The 13,651-nt window shown below is 40.6% G+C and overlaps 1 protein-coding gene and 1 pseudogene across 2 annotated transcripts in view; both read left to right on the plus strand.

The window, feature by feature from the left end:
* The window catches only part of LOC102430931, a 21,424-nt pseudogene extending 12,241 nt beyond the window's left edge, over nucleotides 1-9,183 (plus strand).
* Nucleotides 1-13,651, plus strand: part of REC114 (REC114 meiotic recombination protein) — a 148,424-nt gene that overhangs the window by 83,516 nt on the left and 51,257 nt on the right. For both annotated transcript variants that reach the window (XM_006087844.3, XM_023753099.1), the window contains exon 2: nucleotides 11,695-11,784. In XM_006087844.3, the coding sequence (XP_006087906.1) occupies nucleotides 11,695-11,784 (90 nt within the window). The remainder of the gene's footprint in view (nucleotides 1-11,694; nucleotides 11,785-13,651) is intronic.

The raw sequence follows: 13,651 nt of genomic DNA on the forward strand, positions 1-13,651 counted from the left end.
CAACCCCCCCCCCCCCACAGGCCCTGCTCTGTGTGTGACAGGGTAGAGCCATACCCTCCCCCATTGGCCCTGCCCTGAGTGTGACCAGTTGCGGCGCCCCAACCCCCTGATCGGCCCTGCTCTGCGGGTGATAGAGGGCGGCACCCCAACCCCCTGATCCCGCCCTGCTCTGTGTGTGACAGGGGGTGGTGCCCTAACTCCCCTATCGGCCCTACTCTGTGAGTGACAGGGGGAGCTCCTCAACCCCCTGATCGGCCCTGCTCTGTGCGTGACGGGGGGGAGCTCCCCCAACCCCTGATGGGCCCTGCTCTGTGCATGACAGGGGGCAGCCGCCCAACCCCCTGATTGGCCCTGCTCTGTGCGTGACAGGGTACGGAGCCCCAACCCCCCTGATGGGCCCTGCTCTGTGCGTGACAGGGGGCAGCGCCCCAACCCCCTGATTGTCCCTGCTCTGTGCGTGACAGGGGGTGGCGCCATAACCTCCCCATCGACCCTGCCTTGAGTGTGACAGGGGGCGGTGCCCCAACCCCCCAAACGGCCCTACCCTGAGCGTGACTGAGGGTGGCATCGCAACCTCCCAATCCTCCCTGCTCTGTGCATGACAGGCGGCGGCACCCCAACTCCCCAATCAGCCCTGCTCTGAGCCCGACCAGGGGCTGCACCTAGGGATTGGGCCTGCCCTCTGCCACCCAGGAGCAGGCCTAAGCCAGCAGGTCGTTATCTCCCGAGGGGTCCCAGACTGCGAGAGGGCACAGGCCGGGCTGAGGGACCCCCCCCTTCCCCCCTGAGTGCACAAATTTTTGTGCACCGGGCCTCTAGTTTTCCATAATGGCTGCACCAGTCTGCATTCCCACCAGCAGTGTACTAGGGTTCTCTTTTCTCCACATCCTTGCCAGCACTTGTCATTTGTTGATTTGTTGATGGTAGCCGTTCTGACAGGTGTGAGGTGATACCTCATTGTCCTTTTGATTTGCATCTCTTTGATGATCAGTGACTTTGAGCATTTTTTCATGTCTCTTGGCCATCTGTATGTCCACGTTGGAGAAGTGTCTCTTTAGGTCCTTTGTCCACTCTTTAATTGGATTGTTTGTCTTCCTTGTGTTACGTTGTATGAGTTTTTTTTTTTTTTAACTTTTTCTTTTCTAAGATTTCATCCCAACTTTATTACACAAATACTTAGTAGCAGAAAGACTTAAACAAAGGATCACCAGCCAGAACCAGCAGGATGAGGTGGTCTCCACAGCACCTAAGGATGTTGTGTGCCTCCATGCTCCGGTTCTGGTTGCTCGAGCAGACCACCACCACCCGCAGCGGCGACTACGGCATGGCGGTGGCCTCACCGTCCGCTCCCTCCGGCTCGGGACTCCCACCCAGGCGCAGCTCTTCCGCACGACCAAGATGGCATCCGCGGCTCCCGGAAGTCATGACACCAAGCGGAGGCGCCGAGATGTACCGCGTCGGGACGCGCGGCACAGGAGAGTACCCGGCGTCCCGCAGGCCTCCCCGCGCCGTCTGAAGCCGGGTAGTGGGCAGAGGGAGGCCCACCAATGGGCGCCGGGCGGGCGAGCTCGCCTCTGCTCCGAGGGGGCGCAGCCGAGGCCCAGGTTCCTCACAGGAGCTGCTGACGTCACCGAGTTTCTTATATATTTTGGATATTAACCCTTTATCAGATGTATCATTGTCAGATATATTCTCCCACACAGTGGGCTCCCTTTGCCTTTTGTTGATGGTTTCTTTTGCTGTGCAGAAGCTTTTTATTTTAATATAGTCCCATTTATTTATTTTCTCCTTACTTTCCCTTGCCCTAAGAGATATATCTGTAAACATATTGCTAGGAGAGGTATCTCAGATTTTGCTGCCTATGGTTTCTTCTAAGAGTTTTATGGTTTCAAGACTTACATTTAAGTCTTTTATCCATTTTGAATTTATTCCTATGTATGGTGTAAGTTGGTGGTCTAGTTCCATTTTTTTTTGCATGTATCTGTCCAATTTTCCCAACACCATTTATTGAAGAGACTCTCTTGACTCCATTGTCTGCTCTTGCCTCCTTTGTCAAATATTATTTGAGTATAATGGCTTAGATCGTGGTTGGCAAACTGCGGATCGCGAGCCACATGCGGCTTTTTGGCCCCTTGAGTGTGGCTCTTCCTAAGCCTTAGGAGTACCCTAATTAAGTTAATAACACTGTACCTACCTATATAGTTTAAGTTTAAAAAATGTGGCTCTCAAAAGAAATTTCAATCGTTGTACTGTTGATATTTGGCTCTGTTGACTAATGAGTTTGCCAACCACTGGCTTAGATTGATTTCAGGGATCTCTGTTCTGTTCCATTGATCTATATGCCTGCTCTTCTGCCAGTACCAGGCTGTTTGGATTACAATGACTTTGTAGTATAACTTGCAATCTAGTATTGTGATTCCTCCAACTTTGTTCTTGTTTCTCAGGATTGCTGCAGCTCTTTGGGGTCCTTTTTGGTTCCATATAAATTTTTGGAGTATTTGTTCTAGATCCATGCAATATGCCATTGGTATTTTAATAGGGATTGCATTGAATCTGTAGATTGCCTTGGGTAGTATGGATATTTTAATGATGTTGATTCTACCAATCCATGAACACGGTATATTCTTCCACTTCTTTATATGTTCTTATATCTCTTTTTTCAAAGTCCCGTAGTTTTCCAGGTACAGGTCTTTTGTCCCCTTGGTTAACTTTATTCCTAAGTATATTAATTTTTTGTTGCCATTGTAAATGGGATTGTTTGTTTCTCTTTCTGAGACATCATTATTGATGTATAAAAAGCCATCAATTTTTGGATGTTGATTTTGTATCCTGCTACATTGTCAAATTCATTTATTAAATCTAGTAATATTTTGGGGGAATATTTAGGATTTTCTATGTATAGTATCATTTCATCTGCAAATAATGAGAGTTTTACTTCCTCCTTTCCAATTTGGATGCCTTTTATGTTTTCTTCTTGCCTGATCACTGAGGCTAGGACTACCAGTACTATGTTGAATAAGAGTGGTAAAAGTAGACATCCCTGTTTTGTTCCTGTTCTTAGGGGAAATGGTTTTAGGTTTTGTCCATTGAGTATGATGTTTGCTGTAGCTTTGTCATATATGGCCTTTAACATGTCAAGATATGCTCCCTCTATTCCCACTTTGCTGAGAGTTTTTATAAAAAAGGGTATTGGAATTCCTTTTCTGTGTCTATTGATATGATCATGTGATATTTGTCTTTCAGTTTGTTTATGTGATGTATCACATTTATTGATTTGCGAATATTGTACCAGTCCTGCGTCCCTGGAATAAATCCCACTTTGTTGTGGTTTATGATCTTTTAAATATAAATATATTACTGGATGCGATTTGCTAATATTTTGTTGAGGATTTTAGTATCTATGTTCATCGGGAATATTGATCTGTATTTCTATTTCTTTGTAGTGTTTTATCTGGTTTTGGAATTGGGATAATTCTGGCCTCATTAAAAGAGTTTGAAAGTGTTCCTTCCTCTTGGATTTTCTGAAATAGTTTGAGGAATATAGGTGTTATTTCTTCTTTGAATGTTTGGTAAAAGTCCCCTGTGAAACTGTCTGGACCTGGCCTTTTGTTTGCTGGGAGTTTTGTGATTACTCCTATTTCATCAGTTGTTATTGGCCTATTCATGTTTTCACATTCTTCCTGATTCAATTTGGGGAGATAGTATTTTTCTAGGAATTTGTCCATTTCATCTACATTGTCCACCTTGTTGGCATATAATTGTTCTTAGTATTTTCTTACAATCTTTTGTATTGCTGTGGTGTCCGTGGTTATTTCTCCACTTTCGTTTCTGATTTTATTTATTTGGGTTCTCTCTGTTTCTTGATGAGTTTGGCTAACGGTTCATCAATCTTGTTTATCTTTTCAAAGAACCAGCTCTTGGTTTCATTGATTTTTTTGTCTCTGTTATTTATTTCTGCCCTAATCTTTATGATTTCCTTCCTTTTACTTACTCTTGGCTTTTTTTGTTGTTCTTTTCTAGTTCTTTAAGTTATAGTGTTAAATAGTTTATTGTTGATTTTTTCTTAACTGCTTTCTCAGGACTCCTTTTGCTGTGTGCCTGTGATTTTGGGTTGTTATGTTTTCATTTTCATTTGTTTCCAGGAAGTTTTTTATTTCTTTCTTGATTTAGTTGGTTACCCATTCATTGTTTAATAACAACCTATTTAGTCTCTATGTGTTTGAATGTTTTGGGATTTTTTACTATAGTTGATTTCTAATTTCATTCCACTGTGATCTATGAAGGTGCTTGATATAATTTCAATCTTCTTGAACTTCTAGAGACTTGTTTTATCTCCTAACATGTAGCCAATCTTTGTGAATGGTCCTTGTGCACTTGAGAAGAATGTATATTCTAGAGTTTTGTGGTTAAATGTTCTATAACTGTCAATTAAATTCATCTGATCCATTGTGTTCTTTAGAATCACTGTTTCCTTGTTAATTTTTTGTGTGGAATATCTATCCAGTGAAGTCAGTTATAAGTAATTCCTTCTTTGACTGCGACCAGCACGACTAGAAAGCAGACGAGAGTCCTTGAGTAGGGATGACAGGGGATTGAGAAAATGAAAGAGACAGACACAGAGACAGTAGGGAAAGCTGGGACCGTGTGGGACAGCTGGCCCTCTGATGGAGAGACAGTGCCCCAGAGGCAGTGTAGCGCATTTATTTTATACAGTATGATACTAGGAAGTTTTTACTAAAGTTTAAGATAAAGGAAATTATGTGAAATCATGGTTAAAGATCAAGCTGTAATTCTTCATTCTTGTGGCTTCTTTATGATCATCACTCCTGGCTGGGACCGGATAATTTCATCCGTTCCTTGTGCCTGGCTGAACTTAGATAATGAAACCCACCCCCTGGCACCTGAGCTAAGGGTCAGGCTGACAACATACCTGCCTCTGGCATGGTATGTTTCCAGGACGTGGCTCTGTCAATGCCACTGGACTCAGCTGACAATTATCAAAGAAATGCTCATGTGCCTTCCCAGGTGCTCTCTACAGTCAGTGAGGTGTTGAAGTCCTTTACTATTACTGTATTATTGTCTATCCCTCCTTTAAGTCCTCTAGAAGTGTTTTTTTAATATATTTAGGTGCTCCTGTATTGGGTGGATATATGTTTACCAGGCTTATATCCTCCTGTTGGATCAATCCCTCTAGTATTATGTAGTGACCTTTGTTGTCTCTTCTGATAGACTTTGTTGTGAAGTCTATTTTGTTGGATATGAGCATTGCTACTCCAGTCAATCTCTTTACTCTCATCCTCTGTGTCTCTTTTGTTCTCAGGTGGGTCTCTTGTAGACAGCATATAGTTGGGTCATGTTTTTATATCCATTCAGCTACACTATGCCTTTTGATTGGAATATTTAATCTACTTACATATAAGGTTATTTTTGATAGTTCCTTATTTATTGCCATTTTATTTCTGTATGCCTAGCTTTCTCCTTCTATTTCTTCTTTGCATTACAGCAGTTCCTTTAGAATTTCTTGTAATGCTGGCTTGGTGGTGATGTATTCGTTTAGCCTTTTTAAAAATTTTTTTACATGGGAAGGTCTTTATTTGACCGTCTATTTTGAGTGATAGTCTTGCTGGATATAGTAATCTTGGTTTCAGATCCTTGCTTTTCATTACCTTGAGTACTTCATGCCATTCCTTTCTGGCCTCTAGACTTTCTGATGAGAAATCAGGTGTCAGCCTTATTGGAGCTCATTTGTAAGGAACAGTTTGCTTTTCTCTTACTGCCTTTAACATTCTCTCTTTGTGTTTAATTTTTGGCATTTTAATTATGATGTGTTTGTGCTTGGGCCTGTTTGGGTTCTTCTTGCTTTTGGTTCTCTGTGCCTCCTGAACTTGTGTGACTTTTTCCTTTACCATGTTAAGAATGTTTTCAGCTATTATTTCTTCAAACATGTTCTCTTTCTCCTTTTCTGCCTCTTCTGGCACACCTGCTATTCGAATACTGTTACATTTCACATTGTCCAACCGCTCCCTTCGTCTGTCCTCCTGTTTTTTAATTGTTTTATTTTCCTTTTTGGTTCTTTGATTGAGTGATTTTTTCAATCCTGTCTTCTAATTCACTGATTCAGTCTTCAGCTTCCCCTAATCTGCTGTGTATTTCTTCCAAAGTGTTCTTTATTTGTGCTATGTCATTCTTTATTTCTGTTTTCATAGTTACTATATCTTTTCTCATATTGTTGAGCATTTATACCATCATTATTCAGAACTCTATATGAGATAAATTTCTTATCTCCATTTCATTTATCTCTTTTTCTGGAGAATTCTCTAGCTCTTTCATTTAGAGGTTGTTTCTTTGTCTCCTCATTTGGCTGCCTGTTTCGGTTTGTAACTATGTATTAGGTAGATCTGCTATGCCTCTCAATCTCTAGTTCACGACAGTGTCAAACTCTGTTTCTGACTAATTACATCAGGCAAAGATTCAAAGCCTCCAGAGATCGCCTCTCTCTCCTGACTGATAGAATTTTGTCTTGAATTGCCCTGAGGCAATTGTCCAGAGGGGTGGCAAGAGTTTTTGTCAATAGGGTGGGGCAATTGCTTCTGCCTGGCAGCTAATTGTTATTCTCAGTCTCTTAATAGGCTTCAGCTACTCTGCACCATTGGGCAAGATATTTTCCAATAGGGTGGATCTACTGTCTTTCCCCCAGATAAGGCTACCCGTATAGCAAATGTCTGAGTGAGAAAGATGATCTTGCAGCGTGAAGGAATGACTCATCACAGGAAACCTGGGTGTCTGCCTTCTGAGCTCTAACTGCAAAGTCTCTGATCCTGGCTTCTGCTCACGCAGCTCTAGTGTACTCTGCCCTCCTTCTACCAGAGCACAGGGTGGGTGGCTCCACAGGGAATTTTGTGGGTTGTTCCTTTACAAGGGTGCCTGCATTTCCAGCTGTCTCTCCCTGGCAGAGAGCAACTCTGCTCCTTTTCACCACCAGATATTATGTGGGTATCCTTCTCAGTAATGGTGCTCTCTGTTGGGGGGCCCAGTTGGGAGATTAGACCCCAGAGTTCTCAGTGGCAACTCCTCACATCTGAAATATATCTCTGGAACTTCAATTTCTATCTGTGTGTGCCTGGCCAGCCCTTTCACATGTCCGCCCCTCCTACCAGTCTCTTTGCAGTCTTCACTTTTGGTACTTGGGAATCAGGGTTCTCTCTAGCGAGTCTTCTGTTGATTATTCAGGAAAGTTTTCTGTATTTCAGGCGTAATTCTAGTTTGTTTCTGGGAGTATGTTTGTGCATCATCCACTACTCCACTCCCATTTTTAATCCCCTCATTTGTTTTTTATAGAGTTTATTCTTGTATTATTATTTATTAATTATTGTAATACTTTCTATAGGAATAACTGTAAACCTGCTTTTGTGGCACCCTGTATATGTTACCTACAAGAAATGCACTTTAAGCCATTTGCCTTTCAGGTGATCATCATTGGGGTTAGATGTGATTCTATAATATTGCTTTTTGTTTTGTATTTGTCCCACATGTTCTTTGTTCACTTTTAATTCTTATTCTGCCTTCTTTTGGATTAATTGAGTATATTTATAATCCTATTTATCAATATCTTTTAAAGAAGACAGGCAGACAGATAAGTACTAGTAAATATAAAGTAACAAAAGTAGTAACATGGAGAAAGACATTGATGAAGAAAAACAAAGCTGGAGAAAATAATAGGAGTGATTTGGTTTGGGTAACCAGTGAAGTTTGTGGCAGTTTTCAGTAGGATGGTCAGGAAAAGTGTTACCTGAAAAAATGGCATTTAAGGAAAGACCCAAAATAGATGGATCTAGTCATGTGGATCTAGAAGAGAATTTCAGAAAGAATAGAAATTTCTAAAGCCCCAAGGTTTGTCATTATGAATGGGCATAACGTGTTCAAGAAGCAGCAAGGAGGGCAGTGTGGCTACAGCAGAGAGGCAATGGAGAGCTAGATTGTGGAGCACCTTGCATGAGTCTCTGAATGAGATGCAAAGCTACTTCAGGGCTTTGTGCTGGAAATGACATGATCTGACGTAGGTTTTAAAAGGATTACTCCTGGCTACTGTATTAAAAATAAAATGTGTTGGAAAGGGGGAGCAAGAACAGAAATGGGAAACCCAGTTAGTAGGTTATTATCTATATATATAACAGGCTAATATGCAAAGTATCCCCTCGAGAGTTCGACCGGGAGACCAGGAGTTCGATCGCTCTCTATGACCTGTGCTATCAGAGACAGCATGGAATGGAGGAAGGCCCCGGCCAGCAGCCGGGGAAGGGAGGCCCTGGCTGGCAGCCAGAAGCTAGGGAAGGGAAGCGCCAGCTGCCAGCCGCCAGCCGCCAGCCGCCAGCTGGGGAAGGGAGGCCGTGTCCAGCAGCCAGCAGCTTGGGAAGAGAGGTCCCGGCCGGCAGCCGGAAGGCCCTGATTGGCCCTGATCGCCAGCCAGGCCTAGGTACCCTACCCGTGCACAAATTTCATGCACCAGGCCTCTAGTAATAATATAACTAGAGATGATTATAACTCATACCAGATCTGTGAGATGTGGATAGAGTCTGAATATTTTGCAGGTTGATATTAATGATTTGCTGATGTATATGGGTATGAGAAAAGGAGAAGATTTAAGAATGATTCCATAGTTTTGACCTAAGAAAATGTAGGATAGAATTACTATATTCTGAGATGGGAAACTGTGGTAGTCAAATGCCTACAACTGCCTGGCATGTGTGGTAGGTGTTTTGTGTGGAAAGACCACTGTGCATGCAGTCTTTTGATTCCCTCTCAGCCATGTAAGAATGAGCCTTGAGCCTGGAACACTTTTTTACCAAGAGATAGAGTCCTAATAGCCTATGCTTCTTTTTTCTGCATAACCATCACATAGCACCGGGTTAATGTCATTGCTGTATCTGTCCCTTGATACATGGGGTGCAGAGGAGGGTTCTTCTGCTATAGCACTAGATGTGTAAGTACAGACCAACCGCTCTGCATGGCTGCTGAGGGGGGCCTCCTGCCTATCAGGAAGTCTACATCACTTCTGATACTTACCTTGCTGCTTCTCCATGTGAGTAAAGTGCTCTTCCATTCAGTGCTTGCTGTGTTGTTTTCCTTAGTGACTCCAGTATCAAGATGCAGTGGGCAGAAGTGTTTGGACTTCTACTCCTGTGACAGGCAACAGATGCCACTTTGTAAATATTGAATGGATGAGCAAATGAATCAATAGGAAGGTTCACACTTCAAATTAGGTGCTGTTAATTTTGAGGTGACTGTTAGACCTGTAAGGAAAGATGTTGAGTGGGCAATTAGATATAAGGGTTTGGAGGGCAGGGGAGAAGTCTCCTGGGACTTTTCTGCAAGTCATTACTCATGAATTGAAAAAAATTATAAAATAATTTAGGAAGACTGGCATTTCCATAATGAGTGTTTCTACCATACAAGAGACATACACTGAGTGGCCAGATTATTATGACCACCTGACGTTTGTAGGCAAATTAGCTATAATTTCATGCCGAAGTTGCTAGAGGGCCAGATCATTATAAACATCTGAACAGCACAACATACCTAAGCATCGTTGCTGATCAAGTTCATCCTATCATGTTGATGGTATATCCCAATGGAGATGGCTTCTTCCAACAAGACAATACGCCATGCCACAGTGCTCGTATTGTTCAGGAGTGGTTTCCAGAATATGAGGGAGACTTTCCCTTGCTTAGGTGGCCCCCACAATCACCAGATCTCAATCCAATTGAGCATTTGTGGGACGAAGTTAAAAGAGCCATCAGGCAGCTGGTTCCACAACCATCAAATCTCACAGAACTGGACAGTGCTATTCATCAGGCATGGTGTCAGATTCCTCACATCACCTTTCAACATCTCGTGGAGTCAATACCAAGAAGAATCGCCGCAGTATTGAAGGCAAAAGGTGGCCCAACGAAGTACTGATTGGGTGGTCATAATAATCTGGCCGGTCATAATAATCTTGCCACTCAGTGTATATAAGACATATATAAGGACTGGAATGAAAGAAGGTGAAGAGATTAGCCAGAGAACATATATGCATAACCCATAGATACTGACAACAGTATGGGGATGACCAGAAGGAAGGAGGGGCAGGGCTGGGTGATGGTACAAGGCGGGGGGGTGGGGGTGGGGGGCGCGCATGGAAGGAGACATCTATAATATGAAAATAAAATTTTAAAAAAGTTCATAACAGTATTATTAGTGTTAGACATAAACTGAAAAACAATATTCTTCAACAAAAGAATGACAAAATATCAATTGTGGAATAGTCATAAAATGCTATTTTACAATGAAAATCAATGAACTCAGACACTTGCAGCAACATTAATGAAGCCAGACATAAAATAATTCTTTCTGTATAATTTCATTCATATAAATAAAACTAAACTATAGTGTTAGAAGTCAGGATGGGAGGTTGTCCTCCTAGGGAGTAGGTAATGATTGGAATACTTTCTGGAAGGCTGGTATTGTTGTGTTTCTTCACCTGGGAGGTGATTACTCATTGAGATGTACGTTTAGGTGTTGGACACTTTTGGGATACATGTTATAATTCTTTTTTTAAAAAAAGTTAAACTGTCATGTTAACATATTGCCTCCCAAAGAATTAGTTGATCATGTTCTATCTAGTACCTAGCTAGTGGTTTTAAGTGGTCATGAACCAAGTAAGATAATCTACTTAAACTATGGTGAGAAGGCTGTCGTACAAATAACTGAGGTTCTGATACTAGGAAAGAGGCAGGGCTTAGCATACTTCTCCTTGACATCTAGAATGTTATTTGATTTTTAAGTTTGGAATTTAAAGTGAATTAGAAAAAAATTGGTAGGAGCTCTTGAGTTTAAATATGGCATTAAAGCTCCAAACCCCACATATAAAACTATAAGATAGAACATTGTCAATAGAATGCAGTAATCTTATCTATAATAATGAAAGCATAATATGCTAATTAGACCAGACACCACCGTGGGATGGAGGAGGCCGCCGCTGCTGCAGCAGCTGTGAGGGAGGGATCCAGGCAGCCACTGTGGCTGTGAAAGCCTACTCTTGCATGAATTTTGTGCATAGGGCTTCTAGTAAAATTATATTTAAGTTGAGTTAGATGTGTGTTCATTATTTTGAGCTTTGATTATAGACCAGGTTACTGCAAATAATGGGAAATAATTAGACCACACCAAAAGTATTATGGTCAGTTTGGGTCACCATATTTTAAGGGTGACACTGACAAATTAAAGCTCATCTAAAGAAAAGCATCTGGTTTTGTGGAATTATGAAATATAGATTGTGTATCTGAAAAAACTGGGACTCTGAAATCTTACAGCACCCTGTAAGATATTGTCCTCATTGTACAGAAAGGAAATTGAGGCTCAAAGATAATAAATGATTTATTAAAATGTAACTGAAAAATGTTTTTTGCAGACCTCATATTTGATTTTCAATCTAGTATTTTGTTTGTTTCAAAAAGTTACATTTTTAAGAATCCTGGATGTTAAGCCCCTATACAAGGATAAACTTGAAACTAGAATAATTACAGATTAAATGGGAGGAAGGGAAACATTCAGGGTAGGAAGATTAATGTGAGAAGATAGTTTGGTTATCAGTATTATGTTTATTAGTATTACAGAAATGTATTGTCTTATACATGTTTTTCTCTCTTTATTAAGGTTTTTGACTCCAATGAAGAATCTGGATATCTCATTCTCACCATTGTTATATCAGGTCATTTCTTCATTTCCCAAGGACAAACACTTCTGGTAGGTTTTATGCATATAGTTTAATATGCAAACATTTTTATCTTCATAGTTTTACATTAATTTTTGTTTACTCAAGCTTCTTCATTCTCACTGAAATCCATCAGGTTCAACAACAAAGCATTTATTGAATGTTCTATAACACTGGGAAATAAAGAACATACTAAATATTGCCTGTCCTAAATTTTGTTGGGAGGCAAAATGGATTAAAGGATTGAGATTAACCAGTATTTATAAAGGAATCTTAACTGGGGATATTGGGTTGAAAACAGGCTAGATTTACAGAGAAATATGTCGAGAGTTTTCCATATAGGCTAAAGAGTATAAAGAGAGATAGATTCAAAGAAAAAGCTAAAAGAAAACTTTAAGCATGCTATTATTGCTTGGTATACACCTCTATAAAACTCTAATTTTATAAACATGCATTGTTCTTTATTCTAATTATGCACACATATTGTGGGAAATTTTTGGAATGAAGCAATATATAAAGGAGAAAAAAAGAATCATCTTTCTTGAAAGTTTATGCTTGAATTGGTATTTCATTAGAAACAAAATGGGTGCAGAAAGAAAACAATTATCAACTTCCAACCAAAGAAATTGTTTGAGAAAGGAAGTGTAAGGGACAGTTCTTGCATCATTTAGCTGTGAATAATATCTACATATACATAAATTTGTACAAATGTTTACTGAATATCTACATAGGCATATTTTATTCATTTAACAAATTTATTTATTGAGCAATTACTATGCTGATGGCAGCATCCCACAGTTATACACTGTGACCATTCATCTCTCCCCTTAAGTGGAATATAGCCTTATCCTTGAATGTGAGGTTACCTGCAAATCATATTTGGTTTCCTTGTGATGTGAAAACTGCAGCAGTAGTTGTACTGTTTTGCTTTATCTGCTGCTGTTAGAGCTCATATGAGTTGCAAGGGATAAGATTTTTTTTTCCAGCTTCGAATGAAAAATATTCCAGATGGTGGACTGAGGGACATGTAGCACAAAGCTAATTCTCCCTGTCAACATTGTGGGTCTTTGCTGAATGGTGACAATGCAGTTTGGCTTCCTTAGGCAATAGGGGGCTACCCTGTACTTTGTCTCTGCTCCATCTGTTTGCACCAGTGGTAAATGTTGTTACAAATTGGTAGAGTTTTCCTTGTATCATATGTGGAATTATTTTTTGAACTACAGTTACAAACCCACGTTTATTAAATTCCAGGACATTCACTACTGAGAAATATATAAGGGTAACTGTACAATGTGGGGAAGGTTGCATATACATATATAACTTAGAGTAATATTTTAAAAATAGTCTTTAAATTCTTTTTAAAAACCACCTTTACTGCCCTGGCCAGTTTTGCTCAGTGATTAGAGTGTTGACTCTCAGACCAAATGGTCTTGAGTTCAATTCCCGGTCAAGGGCATGTATCTCGGTTGTGGGTTTGATCCCCAGGCCCGTGGGGGTGCGTATAGGAGGCAACCAATCGATGTGTCTCTTCACATTGATGTTTCTCTCTCTCCTCCCCCTTCCACTCTCTCTAAATATCAATAGGAAAAATATCCTTGGGTGGGAATTTTTAAAAAAATCACCTTTACTGAGGTATAACTTACATTTTAAAAATTCATTATTTTTAAGTGTTCAATTTGCTGTGTTTTGATAAATGCGTATAATTATATAACCACTCCCATAGCCATGATCCAAACATTTCAGCTAATCTCTAAAATTTCCTTGTGCCTCTTTGCAGTCAATACCCTCTGCCCACCTTCAGCACCTACCAAAACCACTGATCTGCTTTCTGTCATTATAGTTTTGCTTCTTCTAGATTTCATGTAAATGAAATCATACAATATGTAGTCTTTGTGTCTG

Source organism: Myotis lucifugus, unplaced genomic scaffold, assembly GCF_000147115.1.
Source record: "Myotis lucifugus unplaced genomic scaffold, Myoluc2.0 scaffold_41, whole genome shotgun sequence".
NCBI classification, from domain to species: Eukaryota; Metazoa; Chordata; class Mammalia; order Chiroptera; family Vespertilionidae; genus Myotis; species Myotis lucifugus.